General features: G+C 34.6%; 1 protein-coding gene across 5 annotated transcripts in view; it reads right to left on the bottom strand.

Annotated features, from left to right (window-relative positions):
- Nucleotides 1-6,169: 6,169 nt before the first annotated feature.
- The window catches only part of Kcnh7 (potassium voltage-gated channel subfamily H member 7), a 467,602-nt gene continuing 451,552 nt past the window's right edge, over nucleotides 6,170-22,219 (bottom strand). For 3 of the 5 annotated variants that reach the window (XM_070021893.1, XM_070021899.1, XM_070021902.1), the window contains 3 exons: nucleotides 17,632-17,800; nucleotides 10,422-10,620; nucleotides 6,170-8,940 (listed from right to left, as the gene is read on the bottom strand). In XM_070021893.1, the coding sequence (XP_069877994.1) occupies nucleotides 8,674-8,940; nucleotides 10,422-10,620; nucleotides 17,632-17,800 (635 nt within the window). In that variant the 3' untranslated portion in view covers nucleotides 6,170-8,673. The remainder of the gene's footprint in view (nucleotides 8,941-10,421; nucleotides 10,621-17,631; nucleotides 17,801-22,219) is intronic. The other 2 variants (XM_070021895.1, XM_070021909.1) reach the window with 1 other exon arrangement.

Below are 22,219 nucleotides of genomic sequence, written 5' to 3'. Positions count from 1 at the left end.
TTTTGAAAATTGTAGGCCTTTTAAAAATAATCTTAGGATTTACTGAATTGTGAATGCATAGTTTAGTTCCCACAACTATGAAATGAAAGGCCCTCAACTTATCTAAACTTAATAAATATTTTACCTTATGGCAATTTTAAGGCATTTTGCTTGCTGTACTTAGATCCACATTTCTGATCAGCTTCACTTACAGTTTGATGTAATTTTTCATTTATCACACAAGGTGTGTTCTCTTGGTTTTTACAAAATTGATGGTGAGGAAATCCATGCCTCTAAATACAACAAATGATCCTATGCTTAGTACAAGCTACATTATGACCGGCAAATTTTATGCAAATCTTTGTGAAAATACTTTATTCTTTTTCCTAAATATTAGAGAAGCAACTAGAGAAGGGTATGAAGGAGGCATGAAACTTAGACCAAATAAAATAATAATCTGGATACTTCCATTTTTGGATTAAAAAAATGAATCAAGCACACATTATAAAGTAAATTATTTATATGAAGGTTAGGACCTCTTTACCCATCAAGTCACTATTTTAGTCAGTTACGGCTGTGATCTTGAAGGGCATTAACTGGAATGATTTTCTATTTCTTTAATTTTACAGTGAACATTTTTTAACCACTCAGTCCAAGTTACTAGTGACCTAATGGAACTCAGAAAAACTGTAGCAATGTTACAATTGTGTGATTGTGTGAAATGCAGCAGCACCACCATGCCTAAATGTAATTCTGTACCTAGTTAAATGTTGGAAATAGTTGGCTTCTCTAGTAAAAGTATCTAGTTAGCTAATGAAATTTACTTTCTTTTTTTTCCCCAAAATAATTTCTTTTTACAAATTCTTGAATTTTTCATGTATAAATAGATCAGAAATTATATGCTCCATTCTTAAATTATGTATATATATTATATTTCAATACAACTTGTACACTTCTTTTAGCTACCAAAAATTGCAACCATTTTTACATGAAATTTACATGTTTCTTATATACAGTTATTTGTATAAGGTTATTGCAAAACTAGTTGTGCAAGTAGATTACACTGTCAACACCACATACCAATCTTTGAAGAAAATATTTGCTAAAAATAAATATTTCTGCACAGATTATTTCAAAAGCATCATGATTCCATGCTACATAATGTGCATAAAGTCTACGAAGTAGTATGTGTTTTGGTAGATTGTTTCACATAGTTTAAGCATTCCAGAGCACTACTTAACTGGATGTGAGTGAGCTCTAGATCAGATGACTGACATTTTCAAGTCACCACACATATTTGTTTCTGAAACACATTATCCTTTGACTGGCAAACATTCTGATATCATACATTTTCTTACCAAAAGTTGTGAATTAAAGATTTCATTTAAAAAGAGGTAATTGTGTTTAGTTCAAATCAGTAGAAACCTTGGGAACTACTGAAGATTTTTTCAATAACTTTAACTTATTTAACATTTTGAAGAGGATGCCATATCATTTCAGTGCTGCTGTAATTACATGGCCATTGGAGAAAACTCTATGAAAGAGTTATTTATAAGACTGCTGCTCCTTCAATTTTCCCGCTAAATATGGATGATGAAAATTGTGTGTACTCACACAATACAAGTATTTATGAACAATAATACAGTTAAAATGCTCACAGCTGTTGTTACAGTTACAAACTTTAAAATACCAATATACACATTGAGGAAGTCCAGCATATATAGGTTAAACATACAGTGCTTTATAACCACAGGTGCAACATTTTCACATCTTATAAAATATAAATCAATGGAGGTAAGCCACAGATATCATGAGTTCACAGTAAGAATTCATCTAGTTTTTTTTACATAAGCTATGTAAGAATAACCATGTTAATGTTGATTCTTCTCATAATAAAGACATTTTATTGGGAGCATTTCTGTAATAATTTTTGCTGTTATTATTTAAGCATTTAATTATGATTGGTGGTAGAGCAATTAAGTTGATCAATTGAGGTTTTGGTTCTGTGCATTTTATTCTCCATAATAATAACATGATAGTTTTAAATAAATTCTGGTTAGTCATTTCTCAGCCTCCACTTAATTGCCTATATAAATAAGCCTTTTAATAATGTCTTTCTATGCTGCCAATTATTATAGTGCATGTTTTTTGTAAATTTTCTATATTAGACATTCAACCAAAGTATTTTTGTATCAAAAGACAATGAATTATTCTAGGCTTGAGCACAGGTTACTCACACTACCTACTATTTTAGAAAGCAATTCACACTATGTAATATTTTAGAAAGCAATTCAAATATTCTTTTCGTTCTTGAGAGTATTGCATCACTTCATTTTAAGTTAAACAAAACCACAAGAAAATTGAGATGAATGAGAATACTTGAGAAATGAGTGAGAGAGAGATAGACAGAGAAAGAGAGGTGGAAGCTGTTACATTAGAAAGCAGTTGCAAATGTGGTACGTAATTATTTTGGATGGTAGACAAAAACAATACTGGACACATATTCAGTTGCTAAGCAAGAAGTAGCTTCTCTAACATTGATGTTCTTTCATTAATAAATAATATCATTGGGAAGCACAATGGATACCCATTTATAGATTTTTGTTGCGGAGTGTATGGGTGGAGAATATTGAGTTGAGGAAAGAGGAATGGAAGATGCTCAGAGACACTACTATCTGTGATAATGCCCAAGTCATTCTATAGCCTTCTGGTTTTGCTGTACTTTGTGTTATGTAAAATGCTTACACATATTTCAAAGACTCTGAACAAAAATCCTTTGATATATGTCCATAATTACCTTTGTTTGAATCATTTTGGACATGGAGTCTTACTGAGAGTTTGTCTCAGGAGTACATGGAGAAGGTTTACCATATTGACTCCCCTACCACTATTTCACATTGACAGCTTAGGCATCTATAATCTCAGAGCTACGTGGGAATGGGTGGAGCTGCCTGAAGAGAACTATTATAACTGTGAGAGTCCATTTTTTCTTATGAAAATAGTGTTTTTACTGTCAAAATTGTATTTTATAAATATATCTCCAAATATCCATCTGGGAAGTATATCATGTCCAAAGATGGACTTGCACAGAACACCATCTTTATAGACTTCATTCTACTAGTACTGAGTTAGATCACCTTTGAGTACTTAGAATTTAATTATCAACTCAGAGCTGATATGTTTTGAGCAATGAGATTCTTAGTTACTATTCTTATTATAAGTAGTATAACTTTAAAACTATAAACCTAATACTGCAAAATGCAATTGCAAGAGATAAGATTTGATAAATCAAAATCTTTACATAATAGTTATTTAGTTGGAGACGTAGCACATTGTGTGGAAAATATTTTGTTTTTCTGATTATTACTATTTTTTATGTCATGTTTCTGGGAAAGAAACAAAGACAGCATTTTTTATTACCTATTATGTGTCAGGCATTTTGCTATGTTCTGTCTCATTTTTACCTCAAGCTTTGATGAGGTAGGTACTACCATTATTTCATTTTTTTTTACAAAATCAGGAAAGAGACTCAGAAAGGTTAATTAATTGGCTTCAGATCACACAACATATTAAGAAGAGCTTCTAGTGGGACCAAGTTAGTCTGACTGCAGAGCCTGTGCTGCTTTTTCTCCATTGATGACCCCATTTTGGTGTACATAAGAATCACGTGGAGGAGAGCTGGTCCTAACCTCAATCTTTCTGATATACTAGAGGGGAAGTAGCCTAAGGACATATATTTCTAACAAGTTCCCAGGTGATGCTAGTATTCCTAACTTAAGGATCAGGATTGGAGGGCCTATGTCTTACACTGTCCTGCTTTCCAAGTGTTCCTTGAACTTTGTCATTTACAAAAATGTGGTTAGAAACTTAGTGACATTTGAACTTTGAATCATCTATAGAATTTTTGTCTGTAGAATAATCTATAAGAAGCATCCATTTATCTTCTTTGGTTTTTACCATGAATAAATGTTTTTTTTTAAGACTTCTCTACATTTAATTATAGTGTCATCATTCACTTCTAGTAACTGAATCATCTGAATTTCCTGTAATCATGAAGACAATCAAAAGAAGCATGCTGATATCTCTTAATAATTATTATTGTAGGTAGACTGACGAAATGATCAATTTTATTCTTAGTATTGTGGCTGATAAGCTTTAAAATGAAATTTGGGAAGAACTTTTTTTCTTTTGGGAACTTTAGAATCATTACTGAAGACCTACCCCTCAAAAGACATTCTAAACAACTCCAATACATATTAAACTTGGCTCCCAATTTCATTTGATTCCTGACTTAATTTTTCTATTTCCTGATGGATAGAAAAGTTCAACTCTGATGACCAATGGGTTACGATGGAATTACAAATTATAATCTCCCAAATTGGTCCCCTGATTTCCCATGTTTATTGAATTAGTGATTATTAAATTAAGAACTGTGTGAAACATTGCTTCAGAATTTTTATTCCTGATTTTCTCATCAACTAATTAAAGCAGGAGACTCCCCTCTGGGGGTAAAAATGACAAGTCTGTTTCAGTTCTCTATCCAGCAATTAATAACAGCAGGAAAGCATCTAATGCAAGAAGCATTAGATTTAACATGGCATTTTATTCAGGTCAAGAGACCAGATAACATTTTAGGTAAATATCAAAAGGTGTTATATTAGTGCTTCTAATCCCCTGAAGGGAAAGTAGTTGTTATGCTGCTTTTGACTGGCAACTGCAGCAAGACCTGGCCTTCAGTGGGATCCTAAGATAGAAGTGTCAGTTTGTTTCTGCTGGGGCTACTGTGGAGGGTGATGACGATTTTAGGGATTTGATCATTAGCAGGAAAAAGGATGATGTTTGCACACCAAGATAATTGGTTTGATCAGCTCAATGTCCATTTAACTACCGAATCTTCTGATGTTTCTTCCTGACTAGTCACAACTCATATTGTTCAGACTTTTTTCATCTTGCCCAGCTCTGAGACAGAAATTTTTTGCGTATCAAGCAATTGTTTTATGACCAAGAAATTAAGTAGCAAAAACACTTCTATTTTGCTAGACTATAAACAGTCTGAATTTTGCATGCCATTCACCATCTTTCAATTCCTGGAGTTCAGTTTTTATAAGGAGGCATAAATAGAGGCTGTTTATGGATGGAAGCCTGACATTTTATGCATGCCATACCAAATGTTGCATCTGAAGCATTGACTGATCAATTAGACCTCAGTTCCTCACCTGCAAAATCCTCTTTCCTACATACAAATGAGCAATCTCTGGTGAATTCACTCTGAATGTTCCTAGAACTTAGGCAGTCCAAAAGAAATTTTTGCAGCTGCAAAAATGTGCTCTAATTTGGATATAAATATCCCCAAATAGGGGCTGGGAAGGTAGTTCAGTGGTAGAGTGCTTGCCTTGCATGCCTGAGGCCCTGGGTTCGATTCCTCAGCACCACATAAGCAAAAAGAAAAAAGCCAGAAGTGGTGCTGTGGCTCAAGTGGTAGGGCACTAGCCTTGAGCTGAAGAGCTGAGGGACAGTGCTCAGGCCCAGAGTTCAGGCCCCACAACCGGACCAAAAAAAAAAAAAAAATATATATATATATATATATATCCCCAAATAAGTCTCCGAATCAGTTAGCCATTATTGTGAAACTCTCCCCAATCAGGCACCCACTAAATGTTTGTTGAAATATGATAAATAATAAAATAATAATGTTTGACTGCAATAAGAATGCAGTCCCTGTGTTTGTATCTACATAACACAAAATGTTTGAGATACTTATTTTAATTATTACAATTTTGTTGACTAGTCTTTTACCATTTGTACCCAATTACTCATGTCATGCAACTTCTGTGACTGTTTAAAAATATATTTGGGCACAGGTGGCTCAAGCCTGCAATACTTCCTACTTAGGAGGCTGAGATCTGAGGATCACAGTGCAAAGCCAGCCCACTCAAGAAAGTTTTTGTGGCTCATATTGGCAATTAACCACCAAAAAGCCAGATATGGAGCTGTGACTCCAAAGGTATAGAGCAAACCTTGAGCAAAAAGCTCAAGGACAGCACCCAGATCCTGAATCCAAGCTCCAGGTTCATGGGTGCAGGGTGAAGGGTATATATATATATATATATATATATATATATATATATATATATATATATATATATATATATATATATATATATATATATATATATATATATGGAGCAGTTTAAGGTCACTTTAAACACATTTTGATAGTGCAATAGTTTCATGCAAATTTGAATTGCTTTCATTTGAAGCTGATTAATGTTAAAGGTGAAGGGCTAAAAAGAATGAAGGGAAAAGACTGAAGGGAAATCAGGCAGGCGCCGGTGGCTCACACCTTAATCATAGCTACTCAGGAGGCTGAGATCTGAGGATCACAGTTCAAAGCCAGCCTGGGCAGGAAAGCCGGTGAAACTCTTATCTCCAATAAACCACGAGAAAACCGGAAGTGGCGCTGTGGCTCAAGTGGTAGAGTGCCAGCCTTGAGCTGAAGAGCTGAGGGACAGCACTCAGGCCCAGAGTTCAAAAAAAAAAAAAAAAAAAAAAAAAGAATTAAGGGAAAGCATACTTTTCTCCTGAAAAGGTAGAAATCAACCCTATTAATAATGTGCCAACATATTTCTTTAAAACTATATTACTCTTATCAAAGAAGCTATCAATAAATTTCAGTCATTTTAAGAAGAAAATGGTATAATATTCCCTAATAATAACTAAATTATATTTGATTTGAAATAAAATTTGCAAACTAGAACTTGAGTGATCAAAATCATAATTTTTTTTTCTGTACTCTGAGCATATGAGAACCATGGGCTACCCTACCCTTCAAGCTAATAATTGAAGATAATAAAATATATTCCTCTGTATGTATTGATATTCTGGGGTCAATATATATTCATTCAATCCATATCCTAGATAATAGATTTTTGCTTAATTTTCAAATATCAAAAATATTTCGATGGCAAAAAAATGGAAATTTTACTATTGACTTGTGAATTTTCTTTCTAGGTAGATAAATGTGCATTAGTTTTTGTCCACATCTGGAATTAGAAAGCTGGAGAAGGACTTAATGAAAGATGGTTTTACCATGCAAATCCACTGAAATTGCACGTTCTTACAAAACTGTGTGCATCTAGTACTGCCTTGATTAAATTCAGAATTACTCTAACATTTGAATTAGAAGAAAGTTCTGGAAATCTATTTGTGTTCATCACTTGTTAGCAGTTCTTAAAGGGAAGCATCCTTAAAACAGTATCAATGAAAAGCATGTTAAACTCTTCAAGGATGGGGATAGGAAGGTGGCTTAGTAGTAGAATGCTTGCCTTGCATGCATGAGGAATGGGTTTGATTCCTCACCACCACATAAGCAGAAAAAGCTGAAAGTGGTGCTATGGCTCAAAAGGTAGAGTGCTACCCTTAAGCTGAAGAGCTGAGAGGCAGCTCCCAGTGAAGACTCCACTACCGGCCAAAAACTTATATATACCAGTGTAAAATATTTTAGATGGTTTGTGTGCAACTAGTGACAAAACCTTAATAGAAAGACCTTTTTATTCTCAATGTTGGGCCTAATTCAGATAGAAAGAAACCAAAATATTTCTCGCCAATATTTGGATGGTTGTTTAGCTGAAGACAGGAAAAAAAACCAAACCAAAACAAAAAACACGCAAGCTTTCTTAATCTGTGTTTGGAAAACCAGGACAATGATTCACAAAGACATGAGGTCTTTCTACTCTCCCACTTTCCTGCTGAAAACCAGCATGTAAATTCTCCTTTCACAAGGGATTTCTCAGCAGCTCTAGAAATGGTAGGGGACTGCATGGGGAAGAGTTTACAGTTAACATTTCCCCACAGTATTCCTACCTTTGGAAACTTGAGACTGCTCTCTTCTTTGTCCTGTCACTTTAGTAAGATATATTGCTTTTTTTTCTGAACTCCTCTATACACTAGGACATTAAGGAACTATCTTGAGTTACTTTCAAAAATCTCAGAGTTTCCCCCGTACTGTATACAGTGTATTCATTAATTATATTTGTTTGTTTTTCTTGTGGACCTGCCATTTGTTGTGGAGTTTTGTCCTACTACGGACTTCAAAGGTTGATTAAAAATTACATTTTCTCCCTTTCAATATATATGGTGGTATCTTCCTTTACTCTTTGAGATATATGATTTTCATCTTTTATTCCTGTATGAGAAATAAATCGAAGTAACCATAAACATCTCAAAACAGAAAGGTATCTGTTATCAGAACCGTTTCCTTTGTGCCCCTTGAACTTCCATAAGTTGAGGATCATCTGTATTATATCCATGGATACTTTTATCCCTTGGTTTCTTATTTGCTTGGAAGGCGTTTTCATAACAATGTACTGGTTTAATAAAAGCAATAAATAGGAGTCTCCATGCAAGAGAAATTGGAGTTTCCTAACATGCACATGTTTTAAAAAATAAAAATAAAAAATAAAGTGCCTTGAGATGCTGGCAGTTTAAACATTTGGAACCAAAAGTTCTTATGAATATTTACATCCTAACTGCTCAATTTTACCTTACAAGCTTCAATTTAGGAAAATATACAGTACTTTTGCATATAATGGTACCTTGTGAGCCCCTGAGTCAAGTAGAGAAGATTTAAATACAAAAAGGAAAACAGCCATTAAAAGCACTTACATTGTGTGTGGAGTAAATAGTACAAAATGATTATTTCCCTGGAAGACCAGGATCAGAAACATGCCTATGAAGACCCAAGATTCCTACAGTGCTTAGAGAAGATTCTGGCAAAGAAGGATGCCTAATCGGGTGAAGGTAAGTTTTTCTTTGCCGCAGGTGAAGCTCTAAAGAGACATCAGTGTCTTGTTTTAAACGGGAAGTCAAGTTGTCTTCCGAAGCTGTGTTGAGATGCATCCCACTTGAGAGGGATTCTTTGGGCTTAAGTTTTGATTTTTCAAGGTCCAGAAATTCAGGACACTGATAGGAAGAAAAAGAAATTGCATTTTTAAAAATTATATCAACAATCATCTAAAATTTCATTCAAAATCCAGATGTGATTTTTTTTTCTTACCATCATCTTATTCTCCTCCCCCCCTCCCCATTATCTTATCTAAACAAATAAGAAAGACAAGTGTCAATTCAGGTAATCTTAAACAACAATTCCAAGTATTTTAATTTTACTGTGAAGTCAGATTAACAAGGTCAGATTTCTAAAATATATTGTTTTGGTTTGAGTTTCCTTATTAAATTTTAACTCAAAATCTAAGACTAAAAATGGAATAGGAAACATGATCAGAAGGAAAGAAAAAAATTGGAAAGGAAGTAAAGTCAGTGTTTCTGTCAGATTATCTAAAACCAATATAAATAAAGAATGAAATACATATGTTTACTTTTACCAGCCAGTAAAAACTTGTTAAAAGTAAATGGACATGAAAGTTCACAACCGTTTTCCTTTGGATACATTACCCTATCTGTATTCATGTATTTTCAGTTCTTAAAGCTGTTTTGTTTTTCTAAGTCCCTAACCATATAGAACATTCATTAGATTGTTCTATGAATCCTCACTGAAATCATCTTTTGTAGGTTCAGTGGGACATGGTGTTCAGGATAAGAATGGAAGGGAATTAGATATAAATTAAAGGGGCCTCTTTCAAGGATTGTACAGGAAAATTAAAGGATACTTTATGTCTTTTGCCTTACCATGTTTACCAGGCCATGGAGAAACAATGTAGAGATCTCTTGTGATGAGTGGGGCAAAGAGTTTACCAGTCTGACTGTATTTGAATCTCAACTCTAATCTGGTCGACTGTGTTTTCTTTCTGAGATCCAGTGCTGCCTCTTGTCACTACAGGAACTTACAGACTTTATGATCTTTTATTGAACTCTAGAGATATCCCTTAGTTTTTATATCTATATAGAATGTAAATTTATACTGGTAAATTCTTGAAAAGAACGAAGATGGCAGGGAGAGAAAGAGGGAACAGAAGACACTGTATGAAAGGAAATGTACTCATTATGTGACTCATAATTGTAATCCCTCTGTATATCACCTCAATATCAACATAAAAGTAAGTTAATTAAAAAAAGACAAGAAACAAAACTTTTGCTTTAGCCTGGCTTCGGTGGCTGAAGTCTGTAATACTAGCTACTCGGGAGGATAGCAGAGGATGACAGTTTAAAGCCAGCCTGGGGCAGAAAGATTCAGGGGCTTATCATTCACTAAGTAATCAGAAAAAAATACTTGAAAAAATGCTGATGTTTAAAATTATGTAATTTTAGTTCCATTGGTTTCAAACTTTTAGAAAATGCAAGACATAACAGACCACAGGACTCATCTGTAGATACTCTAATGCAACAGGAATGGGGATGGGATGGGATGGAAGTTTGTATTTTTCCTCTCCATCTTGGGGGAATCCTCATTAAGGTGAGTCCTGGAAACATGGAAGCACAGTACGTACACTCACTTGTGAGGAGGGGCTGAAGCTTCGGTCCGTCTTAATGGAAGCAACTGGAGGACTTGTTCTCATCAGACGGAGGATGGGTCTCGGGTACTCTGTTCCTGCAGTTACCATGCTGTAGGCTGGAGGGACCACAGTAGTTTGTTTCTGTAGCAGCTGTAATATGGTTTGGATGTCTGTTGTCATCTGGGATTCAAGTCTGCAGGACAGACAGACAGAAAAGGGCAAGACGGTCCTAAAATGGTTCAGAATTTCAAGGGCATCTGAGAAAACCATCAGCATTACGAAAAAATGAAATTATGGTCCTGCTTTAAACAGGAAGGACAGGAGAGGGAGCACAGAGACTCTTTCCTGGCGGATACTCTCTACATCTCACTAATGATCCTGATAAGGATGATTACTCTCTCGTTCACTTACAAAGAATTAACAGAATGAATTGAACAAATCACATATTTTACTAACTTGTATTGATTGTAACATGTATAACATGCTTAGAATCTATTTTTAACCAAAAATTACCTTTGAATTTTGCTCCGGCTTTGACTCAATTTGTTATTAACATTGTATTAACTTTTTAAAAGAGAAATAAGTAAAATTTCATTTATTGTTAAGTCATCTGGGAAATGTTTCTTTTGTGTTTTAACTTTATATTACAGTCATTATATCCAATGCACATTATGTAAAAATTGAACTATGTAACTGTAGGGTAGGGCAGGATGGGGTAAGATGCGGAAGGCATGGCATTGATCAAGGAGCATTGCTCTCATAACTTGACTTCTCAAATTGAAGCCATTTTTTACAACTACTTAATTAAAAAATTTCTGGGGAAAATTTACATTATCATTATTTAACATTAGATAACTTTCTTCTATCCTATTTATAGCAAGAATATTATTCGTGTGTGTGTGTTTGTGTGTATTTATAGTTAAGAAGTGTAAATGCTACTAGAGGTTAAATTAATTTCCAATTTGTAGTTCAGAGCTCTGATATTTAAGTAACAGGCAAAATTTACAAGTTCACTTGCTTCTATGACCCATTTGACTTGCAAAATATTGTTGTTGTTGTTGTTTTCTAAAGCTCAAGATTACCAATAGATAAAACTCTACAATCAAAGATCATCATAAATAACTGTACAGTTAACCCATAATCACAGAATTTTATGAATTGCCATTTAATGAATGGTTTCTGCATTACCATTATTAATAAGACAGACTGTTGAATAAACACAAATTTGTAATAAGTATTAAAAATAAAAACTTTATCAATAATTTCAATGCAATAGGAAGTCAAAAATTATGTTGATGTTTTTGATTCCTGAAAATCTTTGTTAAATAGCAGCAATCTCTAAGAATATAAGATCCATTTATCTTTTGTTGTACCTTGATTTCTAATACATCCTATCTAGATTTCTCATAGAATCTACCTATTAAAAGGTAAGACTTTAGTGTGCACATGTACATGTGACTCATGCATACAAGAATATATTATGCAGGTCAAGTGGCTCATGCAGAGTATGAATTGAGACCACAATGAAGAACAGTTTTAGCCACATGACTTGGTTCTGTGGTCTAGAAAAACTTGACTTGGGAAAAATAACAAGAAGTCAATTACTAACCTGGTCCCTTCAGTTATTCTCTACATATCAATTCATTGAAGACATCTGTGTGTACAGCTGAACAACTTAATCAAAAGACAAAAATTATTTATCAAGACTTGCTTTAAGGCTCTCACCTTCCTATGCCCATAAATGCTGCATAATGTATCATAATGTCCATATGTGTGTGTCTGTCTCTAATTGGCTCCCATTACAGTTTGGGTATGAAGTCTCCCCTAAAAGACACGTGTTAAGGGTTTGACAAAATCTTTGAGAAATGATTGAATTAAAAGTGCTATTTCCTATTCCATGGACTAATCCACCAATGGATCTATAATCTAAAGGCATTATTGGGCAAAGAAAAACTACTGAAGGTGGGGTTAGTTTGGTGCAGATAGGTCATTTGAGGCTATTGCCTTGGGGGTTGCTTCCCTTGTGTTTTCTGCTTTCTGGCTGCTGTGGAAAGAGTGCGTGCTCTTTCACCATGATGTTATATCTCACCTGGGGATCTTGTTAAGCTGCAGATTCTAATTCAAGAGTCTAGAGTTGGGGAGTCTACTGTAGACCCCCATTCTTCCAGGCATGCCCAATGTTATTAGTTTAAAGGAATACTTAAGATGAGGAAGAAGGAGAAGGGGTAAAAACTTTTAGTAATGACTCATTGCAGAATCTCCAAAACTACAGAGCTACCAAGTGGGAACAGTAACTTCTGAAACCATGTACCAAAATATATTTCTCATCATTTGTTTCTTATACTAGTGAAGAACATCAGATCAGTGGGCCATATAAGGCCTTTAAAATCATTTAGTAAAGGACAGGACAGACATGCTTGTCATATGCTTGTTGTTGGCTACCTGTTACCACCTGCTTGTAGGGATACTTTCTTAGGCCTTTGGGAATATGTTATCAATATTCAAATGGGACTCAGCTGGGAGTGGCTCAGGTTTATAATCCTAGCTACTGAGAAGGCAGAAACCTGAGAAATGTGGTTCAAAGCCAGGCAGACTAGATAAATCTGAGAGATGCTTATCTTCAAATAACCATCAGAATGCAGTAGAGGTATGGCTCCAGTGGTATTGTGCCAGCAGTGAGCAAAAAATCCAAGTCAGAGCTTGAGGTCCTGAGTTCAAACATAAACATAAATCTACACATACACACACACACACACACACACACACACACACACACACACACACACACACACACACACACACACACACACACACACACACACACACACACCAACATCTAAATGGACCTTGACAGAAAAAAATTTCCCCACTTCTGCAAAGTGTTTGAAACAGCTATATAATACTGAGTAGCACAGATCACTATCTTAAAAGGCCCAGGTTTCAAAGTACTATAAGTATCATCTTTCTTATGGTTTCTACTGACACTGTGTAGTTGACAATCTCTCATTCTACATTATTTTGAATATTTAGTTTGTTTTTATTTAACTTATTGCTTTCTATATTCAGTATATCAACAAAGGAGTCCTTTGTTGTAAGAAATTTGTTTACTATGCATAGGTTGTATTTTCATATTTTATGACTAGGGCTTAGTCATAAATGAATGAATTATTTTAGAGACTAAACAATCTGCTTTACTGAGTTAAAATTTTAGAAAATTAAATAAAAATCAAGCATCGTTTTCATTTTAAACAGAAACATATACCAAGTTTTGATATTGTTTTTTAGTACCTTCAGTCAAGACCTTCTGTGTACCATGCATGCTTTTCTTTTCTTTTTATATTGTGAAAATACCATACAGAGGGGTTACAATTACATGAGCAAGGTAATGAGTACATTTCTTATCAAGCATTGTTGCCTCCTCCTTTGTTTCCACTTCCCATCCCTTCCCATCTCTCCCCTTCCCCCCCCCCAATTGTAAAGTTCGTTTTTCAACATAATTTCTTGTACATCTCATTGTTGCAATGGGCCCACCCTATTTAAACCAATTGTTTTTTCCCCTTCCCTTCCACAAAGTATACCAACATCAAATACAGTGAAAACAGGGGTTATACCGTGGGGGAGGGACATACAAAGAAATACCTTACAAATATGTTAAAAACAATAGCAAGAAAGAAAAAACATTTGAGTCCTTATGTCTGAGACAAGCAGAAATGGTCAGATAAGTTGATGTTAGGTGAATGAACCCCAAGATAAGGACCCCATGCATGATTTTCTTAAGAAAATTAGGTGGAACGTGATAAATACGTGTGGAATAGAGCTCTCAGTGATGACAGAAGCTGCTCACTTGAGAAGGACAATGAAGGACAAGAACAAACAGCCATAATGCTAGATGAAACAAGTCCTCAGTGTTATATTAGAAACACACAGACAAATTGCTTTGGGGATTCTGCAATGAGTCATTACTAACCATTTTTATCCCTCCTCCTTTCTCCTCATCTTAAGTATTCCTTTAATAACATTGGGCATGCCTGGAAGAATGGGGTCTACAGTAGACTCCCCAACTCTAGACCACTTGACAGAATCTGCAGCTTAACAAGATCCCCTGGTGATCTGAGTACATGTTAAAGTATGAGAAGCACTGCTGTAGAATTGTAAATAATTTTCTTAGCTATACATATCTCTAAGCACAATATATGAACATGGAAGAACATTTCTCATGTAAACCTTTCACTTTAAATATCGCTCAATTGGTTATGAAGGCAGAAACAATGGCAATAGCAAGGACCATTCAAGATATTTTGTGTATATTGGTTTTGATTTCCATGTCCACTTGATATGCGTATTTGGATTTGACAGTGGTATAGGACCCCACAAGTCTATACTTCAACAAATACTCAGATTACACTCAACCCAAAAACATGTCCTGAGATTCTCACTCTGAAAAATTGAGATAGGGGGCCTTTCCAAACTTGTTTCCTTTTTTTTTTTTTTTGCCTTATAAGCAAACTAGAGAAAGAAGCTATTGGAGATGGAAGTAAGAAGACAATTAAAAAATAAATAGGATAATCTGACAGGCAATAAAATATTTGTGAAAATATCATCAACAATTATAGAAAATTATTCAAAGGAAGAGTAATCATTGGAACAATTCAAAACATGTTCAAAAAGCACATGTAAATGCTGGGAATGTCTCAAGATTTAATTGCATTTTGGCTGTGAAAAGTTTATTAAAATATTAATGTAATAAAAATATTAATAAGTGTTCTAGTAATTAGTGGTTACAAACCCAATAGGTACTTGACAAATACCCATAAAACAGCCTGATGTAGACAAAGCTCCTTCTTCCTAAAGCCCCCGAAGACCCTGGAGCAGACCTGAAGAGGGTCAGGTGGCCCTTCTTTTTGGATAAGGTGGGCACTGATCCAATCAGAATGCAGAACAGCTGAGGCTTCCCCAAAAGGGCTATCAAAGAGGGACCCCACGAACATACATCAGACTAGCATCCCCACTTCTCACTCTTATACTGAGAAATCTGAACTCCCACTCTCCTTCTCCCCCTTGCCCAAGAAGCAGGTAGCCAAGACCTCATATGATGTACAGTAAGGAACAGGAAGTATAGTTTTAGCTCATACCAATCCACCAATAGGTAAGAGGCTCTCTTCATCCTCTCTACTGCCTTATCCACTTTCAAATAAACTTCTTCTCCCTCATAATTCCTTATTTGGTAGAGAGAAAAAATGGTATCATGAACACCAGTGAAGTTAATCAATAATCCTAATTCATCTTGCTTTGTGTATAACAAGTACAGTCTATGTCCAGTTGGCCAGTGAATCTGCGGTTTCAGAAACTGTATCTGTACTGCACATGGAGATACCTTTTGTCTTATTATTATATACTAAACAATTCAGCGGAACAATTACATAGTATTTGTAAGTAATAAACTTTGTAAGTAATCTAGAGAAGATTTAAAGTACATGGGAGGGTTTTTTGTAAGATATGTGCAAATACTATTCTTTTTACTGAAGGGACTTAACAACCTAGGGATTTGGGTATTCAAGTTTGGTCCTGGGACTAATCTGCTATGGTTGACAAGGGGTGACTTATTTATTATTTCTGTTCCTACAAAAGCATTGCAAGTAGATACAGATTGAAGCACAAAAATGAAGTTAGGTAAGGGTATGACTTGACCTATTCATTTTGGAAATGGGCAATTAGCTGCCTAAGACTTTTTATCTAGGCTATCCAATTGCAAGTGCTTTGTTAGTACTGTGCTTAAGGAATCACTATTGCCCTTAGCATTCACCCATCTACTCCCTTCACTACCATCATCATCACTAGATGGATGGAATACATAGAAAATATTCAGAATAGATATGGAGTATATCGACAGTGTATGTGGTAAAGGCAAAGCTCACAGATGGAGAAAATAACTTATTGGACATGGGCAGAATTCATAAGTACATGAAATGGAAACATGCAAGTCATACCAAAGGTAGAATGGGAATGCAATGTAAAAAATAAAAGTGACACATACATAGAAAGAGATGGAAACAACGTGTTTTCATGTCTGTTCTGAAAAAAAAAATCTGTCTCCCAAATTTGGTGATATGATTGGTGACATCCAATAGTATCTCATCTGTTCCTCCATATGCTCCTCTAAACACACAAAAACTAACTAGAGATCCACAGGTGTGTCAAGGGGATACAGATGTTGAGATAGAGGCAGTTATTGCCCTTGGCACAGAGGTGCTGGTTTTTGACTATGGACCCCTCCAGATGCCAGGCAGGAAAGGTTGATGATACAGATGTTGAGATAGAGGCAGTTATTGCCCTTGGCACAGAGGTGCTGGTTTTTGACTATGGACCCCTCCAGATGCCAGGCAGGAAAGGTTGATGAGGCAAATACATAAACTTTGTCTAGATTAGGGTGCAAATTAGGTACAGTCCTTTTACCAGGCTTGGTGCTCATTTGATATGCTAACTATCCCCATCTTGTTCTCCTTATTTCCCATTACATAGTGCAAATGGATTTAGTAAGTCATGTGTTGTTGGTGTTTCAGTTTAGTTCATGCAATTTTCTGCCTATAAGCATTAGGCCTTCATTATATCAGAGAAATCCCAAACAATACAACCAAAACAGCTATTTCAGGCACAACAACTTTTTCCCTTGAATCTTTTTGACCAACCTAACTTTAAGGAACCTACTCAGACTTGAGTGAAAGGGTTACCTCCTCCCTAAAACCAAAATGCACTTCTTATAATTGGATGGCTTAAATCAAGGTGAAGGAAAATGGAGAGGCTCTGGCCTTTCGCTTACGGGATTTTCAATTCATTCATAGTTTTGACAGGCTGGCTAAATAATCATTTACGTCACTTTTTAATACTTTAAAAGTATCATTAAATCACCAAGAGGAACTAAATAGCATGAGATGATTAAAAAAAGAAAGAAAAGGTGTCCAACAACAATCTACATATAAATTATTTTAAGGGGAAAAAGGAAGCTTTCTAAGGTAGCTCTGATGATAAAATGAAATGTGTGTCCCTAAAAGTATAAAGTGTTTTACCTAAGCATTTGTTGTCAATCAACTGGTAATTCTGTCAGCTTTGAATCTTAGTTTAAATATGGTATATATGGAAAATATGGGATTCTGGCAAGAAGAATTTTCCTGATCACATTTTCCTTTTGCTCTGCTACTGCTGATACCTGTTTAGTTGTTCTTGAAGCAAATCTAGTCTTTGCTCCACTTCCCCATAGGTGAGGTCACTTTCTGTTTCAGAGATCCCCCAGGCAGCACCCTGCATTGCTGAGGCACTGCACTCTTCAGGCTGAGCTCGGGCCTGCTCTCTCTCCCAGCTCTGCATGTCAGTGATATCTGTGGGAAAGAGCAAGAGAAATGTCAGCTTCAGTGGATTCTCCTTTCCTTCAGTAACACACAGATAACTACAAGACAAGCAGAAAAGGTTATCTGGGTGCATCCTAGGAGACAAAGAACTAAAGGTGTTCAGGGACATAACCTACCACCAATTGGTCACAGAGTCCAACTCTTATCCAGTCTGGATTATGTCCCCATGTATTTTCATAGGGTTTACATAGGATTTATTATAATTTTGTATTTTCCGTTTTTTTACTAAGTAAAGCAAGGTATAATTGATCAGGTAGTTGACTTTATGCTGTTGAGTTGGGAAGGAAACAGCACATTTTGTCTCTCTATTGCTTTCCCAAAGACTTGAGGTTTTTACTGCTCTCTTTTTAGGGCAATTTGGATACCTTGTGACTTATAGTAGGTCCAAGGAGAATGGTCTGAAGAAAGTGAAGGCTTGCTGTGTGACTTTCTTAGTCCATTGTCTTGGTTCTCAAAATTGGACCAAGGAGCGATAACCATTAAAGATAGGAAGTCTTCAATGGACTTGGATTCAAATTTATTGAAACCAAGCTAGTGTTCCATGTTTTTGTGCTTCTTGTAACTGCATCTGTCCTTTTTATTATGATCACATTGTCTTGTAATTTTTCCTGATGGCTCTTTTATTATGAATATTGTGATGGTACTATACATTAAAACAGTTTATCTGTTGAAGACTACTCGTGCTCTGAGTGTCTGCTATGTGCCAGACAATGCTAAATGTGGAAGATTTAAGACAGAGACTGTTAATTTGAAGAATTTAGTCTAGTAAGCTTAGGATAATTTTTCATAGAGAGATTCGTTTTCTCAGCCTATTATAATTTATAGTTCCTCCTAACAATTGGCACTTTTAAGCTACTAATATTTGGGGACAGATACATCCTACTTTTCGATTTATTCACATACCTTCCATGCTTTTGCTATGTTTTCTTAACTTCAGTGAAATGACTAAAATGGTGCAAAATAAAATCCATAAAAAAATTTGAATAGAATTGAGAATTAATTTCAGAGATAAAGAGACACTTCACTCAGTGAAGGATTGGTGGAAGGGAAGGATTACTCAAGCTGGCTATTATTTTCACATGGAATCAGATTTGAATCACAGAGTGTGACTTGGTTTGATAGCAAGAATTTATTTTTAAATCTAGCAATGATTAAACACTGACACCAGCTATTCAATATGGTTATGGAATTTGCATCTTCAGCTTTAAAAATATATATAAATAGGCTACAACTGAATTGGGCTAGATTAGTTTTGACTGTAGAAATAGGGAAGGGAATTTCAGGACTTCCTACATTTTTCTTAAAAGTCCAGTTAGGGATCTCCAATGCATATCCTTCCTCAAATTCTAAGACAAAAAATAAATTACATGGTTACTTTGTGAATTTTTTCTCAGGAAATACACAGAAGTTTCTTTAATGAGTTCTGCCTCAGTCTGGGAAGCTATCCCAAAGAACTTAACATATCCAAAGAGGGCTTGCATTTCCTGGTTAGCCCCTTAAGAAGGGCTAACAGAACTCAAAGATGTTAAAGTATACTCTAGAAAGGTTCCTGATTGTCACATTCGTATTCTACAATACCCCGGGGTTCAGTTTTGTTTTCCAAATTGGAAGTTTATGTTTTTCTTTAGATGTTTTACCAAACAGTACAAAATACAAGTGAAAAATCTAAGTAGGAAAACTATATTGCTTCATCTCTTCTTAAGTAAAATATCAGATTTTACTGAAGTGTGATTTGTTATTCACATATTAATCTGTCCAAAATGCAAACTAGGTTTTCACCTTTGGGTTTTCTATGTCAAACAAGAACTTAGAACACATGAAAATGACTTGGTGATGAGAGTGCTTTTCTATGCTATTCTTTTGATATCTAACTCATGTAAGAAGATTTCTTTAGAGAATACAAGATTTGATAGGATTGAGGTTATATATTGAACTTTGGGCCAAGAAAGCACACATAATTACTTTTGAATAGCCATGTAAGGACACTGATTTAGGATATGACAAAAGATATTTAAGATGTTTTGCATGGTAGTAATTTCTTTACCAGATTTGTACAATTATATCTATACAGTTTTATGTCATTACCAATAATTTTCTAACAATTTTTAGCATGGTGTTTATCACTAATGATAAAGAAATATGACTATAAAAGCAATGAATTTTCTAATACAGGTATGAAACTGGAAAATTTTATTTTCAGACTATTCTTACTAAACACTTTTATCTCTATAATGTTTCTGACTGCATATTTCTTCATAAAAGCTATGTTACCATTGATAGTGATAAAAAGCATAGACTAAGGTTCTTCTTCTAAAACCATGTAATTCATGTATATACTTAATGCCTCTCTTACTTGCTTTACAGACCAAATATATAATAAATGGATTTTTAAATGGTAATGGTGAATCAAATGCAATGAATTTTGGAGGATAGTATTTTTTCCTCCCATGCATAAGAAAAAGTATTTATTTTAGGAAACTTCAGTAATATCTGTTCTGTGCACCAAAGGCCTCCGTGATTATAATCTACTCTTATTAAAATCTAGAGACCTGTGACTTGCCTGTTTTAATGGCAATATAAAATGAAGAGTTCCAAGGGGGAAAGCCTTGTTAGTGGTCCTAATCAAATAAGCATCCTTGTAGACACTTTCTAAATATAGCTCAGGAGAAATCTGTACTTGGTTACCTTGGCAAATGTTGCTATAGTTGCAGGATACATTTCTGCAAATGATGAACATAAAGTTCCCTTTTGTTCTTGATAAATAAACTTTCTCTGGATACAGAAATTTGCCTAGGGTCAACTTTTGGCCTCAATGAAAATTGGATCATAGGCTATTTTATTTTTATTATTATTTAATTTTGTGGAGATACAGTCTTCTTTCAAATTCAGTATGATAAATTTTAGGAATGTGAGGGATTAAAAGTTCTTGTTGATGGTGAAACTCAGTTTGGGATTTCGTTGCTCAGTTCACACCAGTTACAGTTACACCTCAATTATTAGAACAGTTCTTGAGCATTAGGCAATCTTTCTCTTTAAAATTCATTAAGAAATGAAACTTGCGGTGAATCACATTGCTAAATTTTCCATTTGTAAGTTTTCTTCATTAATCATGTTTAATGTGTGTCATCCTGATTGAAGCTATATGGTATCAGTCATATATCAGCCATGTTTGTTAAATGACATTTATGTGTAGCTATTCAAGGTAATTATTAAATGAATCATAATGATAAATTCTGAAATATTATAAAGTTGAGATATTTTAAAGTCATTTTAAACTACCATTTGGGAGCCAAGTAGAATAGCTGATTAAAAATGAGGGGGTAATAGAAACATTAAATGTAGGTCATTAAAATTCAGTGTCAAGCAGAATCATTAGAAAGTCAGTAAAATTATCAATAGGTATCTTTAATTGATTTGTCAATTGAGGGTCTAAAATTCAAGAAGAAATTTTTTTTTTTTACAAAGCAAGCCCACATTATTCTGCATTTTAGATCACAAATGCTTCAGAGATTTTGACTTGTATGATACAACCTATTTCTATTTTTACAACTTTCCAGAATCCATTTCATAAATAAATAAAATAGAACATTTGGCAATCACATCTAATATTCTAGTCTTCCATTATGATAAATGAGGTACTATTTTCATGCACTTCATCAAGATTTTAGATCATTCAGAAGACTTTTGCCTGTATTAGCTTATTTCCAAGTGACTTCATGGCAAAAGTTGATTTCACATGATGAGTAGAGTAAACTGGAAAAATATAAAGTCTTAAAACTCTAATTTTAATAAAACCTTGTTGTATATTATCTTTTGAAATAATGGTGATGATAATAACTAATATTTACTTACTCTTGGCCAAGTCAAAACATTAATTTTTTTTTCTGATTCCTTGGATACTTTCTTTTACTGTCTTAATCTTTTACATTTTATGTATCCAGGTACATGTTAATAATTAAAAGGTTAGGAAATACAACTTATAAGAAAATCCTAGTTGTAAGGCTTTTATTCCAGAGTTTTCTAAATATTATTTATAATCATAACCAACTAACTTGTTACATGATATTATTCCTTATCTAGCAACATGCAAACTGTGGACTAGCAGAATCCAAAGTCATAAAGGGAGCAAGTGACAGAGTTGGTCTTGGAACATAGGTAGTATGACTATGTCTCTTATGGGTACAACTCAAATCATTTCATGGCTAGGTTTAGTTACATATGTAGATCTAGCTTGTATTATATTAAATTTGTAATGATTTTTATTTGGTTTCACATCTTTTCTATAAATTCTGCATGGTTTAACCAAGCATTTTTACTCATCTTGTAAATTTTCTTTTACAAGATTTAGGTCTTCCTTTTAGTAGATAAAAGTTATGAAGAATAAATTTT

The sequence above is a fragment of the Dipodomys merriami genome, unplaced genomic scaffold, assembly GCF_024711535.1.
Source record: "Dipodomys merriami isolate MVZ:Mamm:240054 unplaced genomic scaffold, mDipMer1.0.p SCAF_1, whole genome shotgun sequence".
NCBI classification, from domain to species: domain Eukaryota; kingdom Metazoa; phylum Chordata; class Mammalia; order Rodentia; family Heteromyidae; genus Dipodomys; species Dipodomys merriami.
This window is presented reverse-complemented; position numbering and strand designations above follow the sequence as displayed.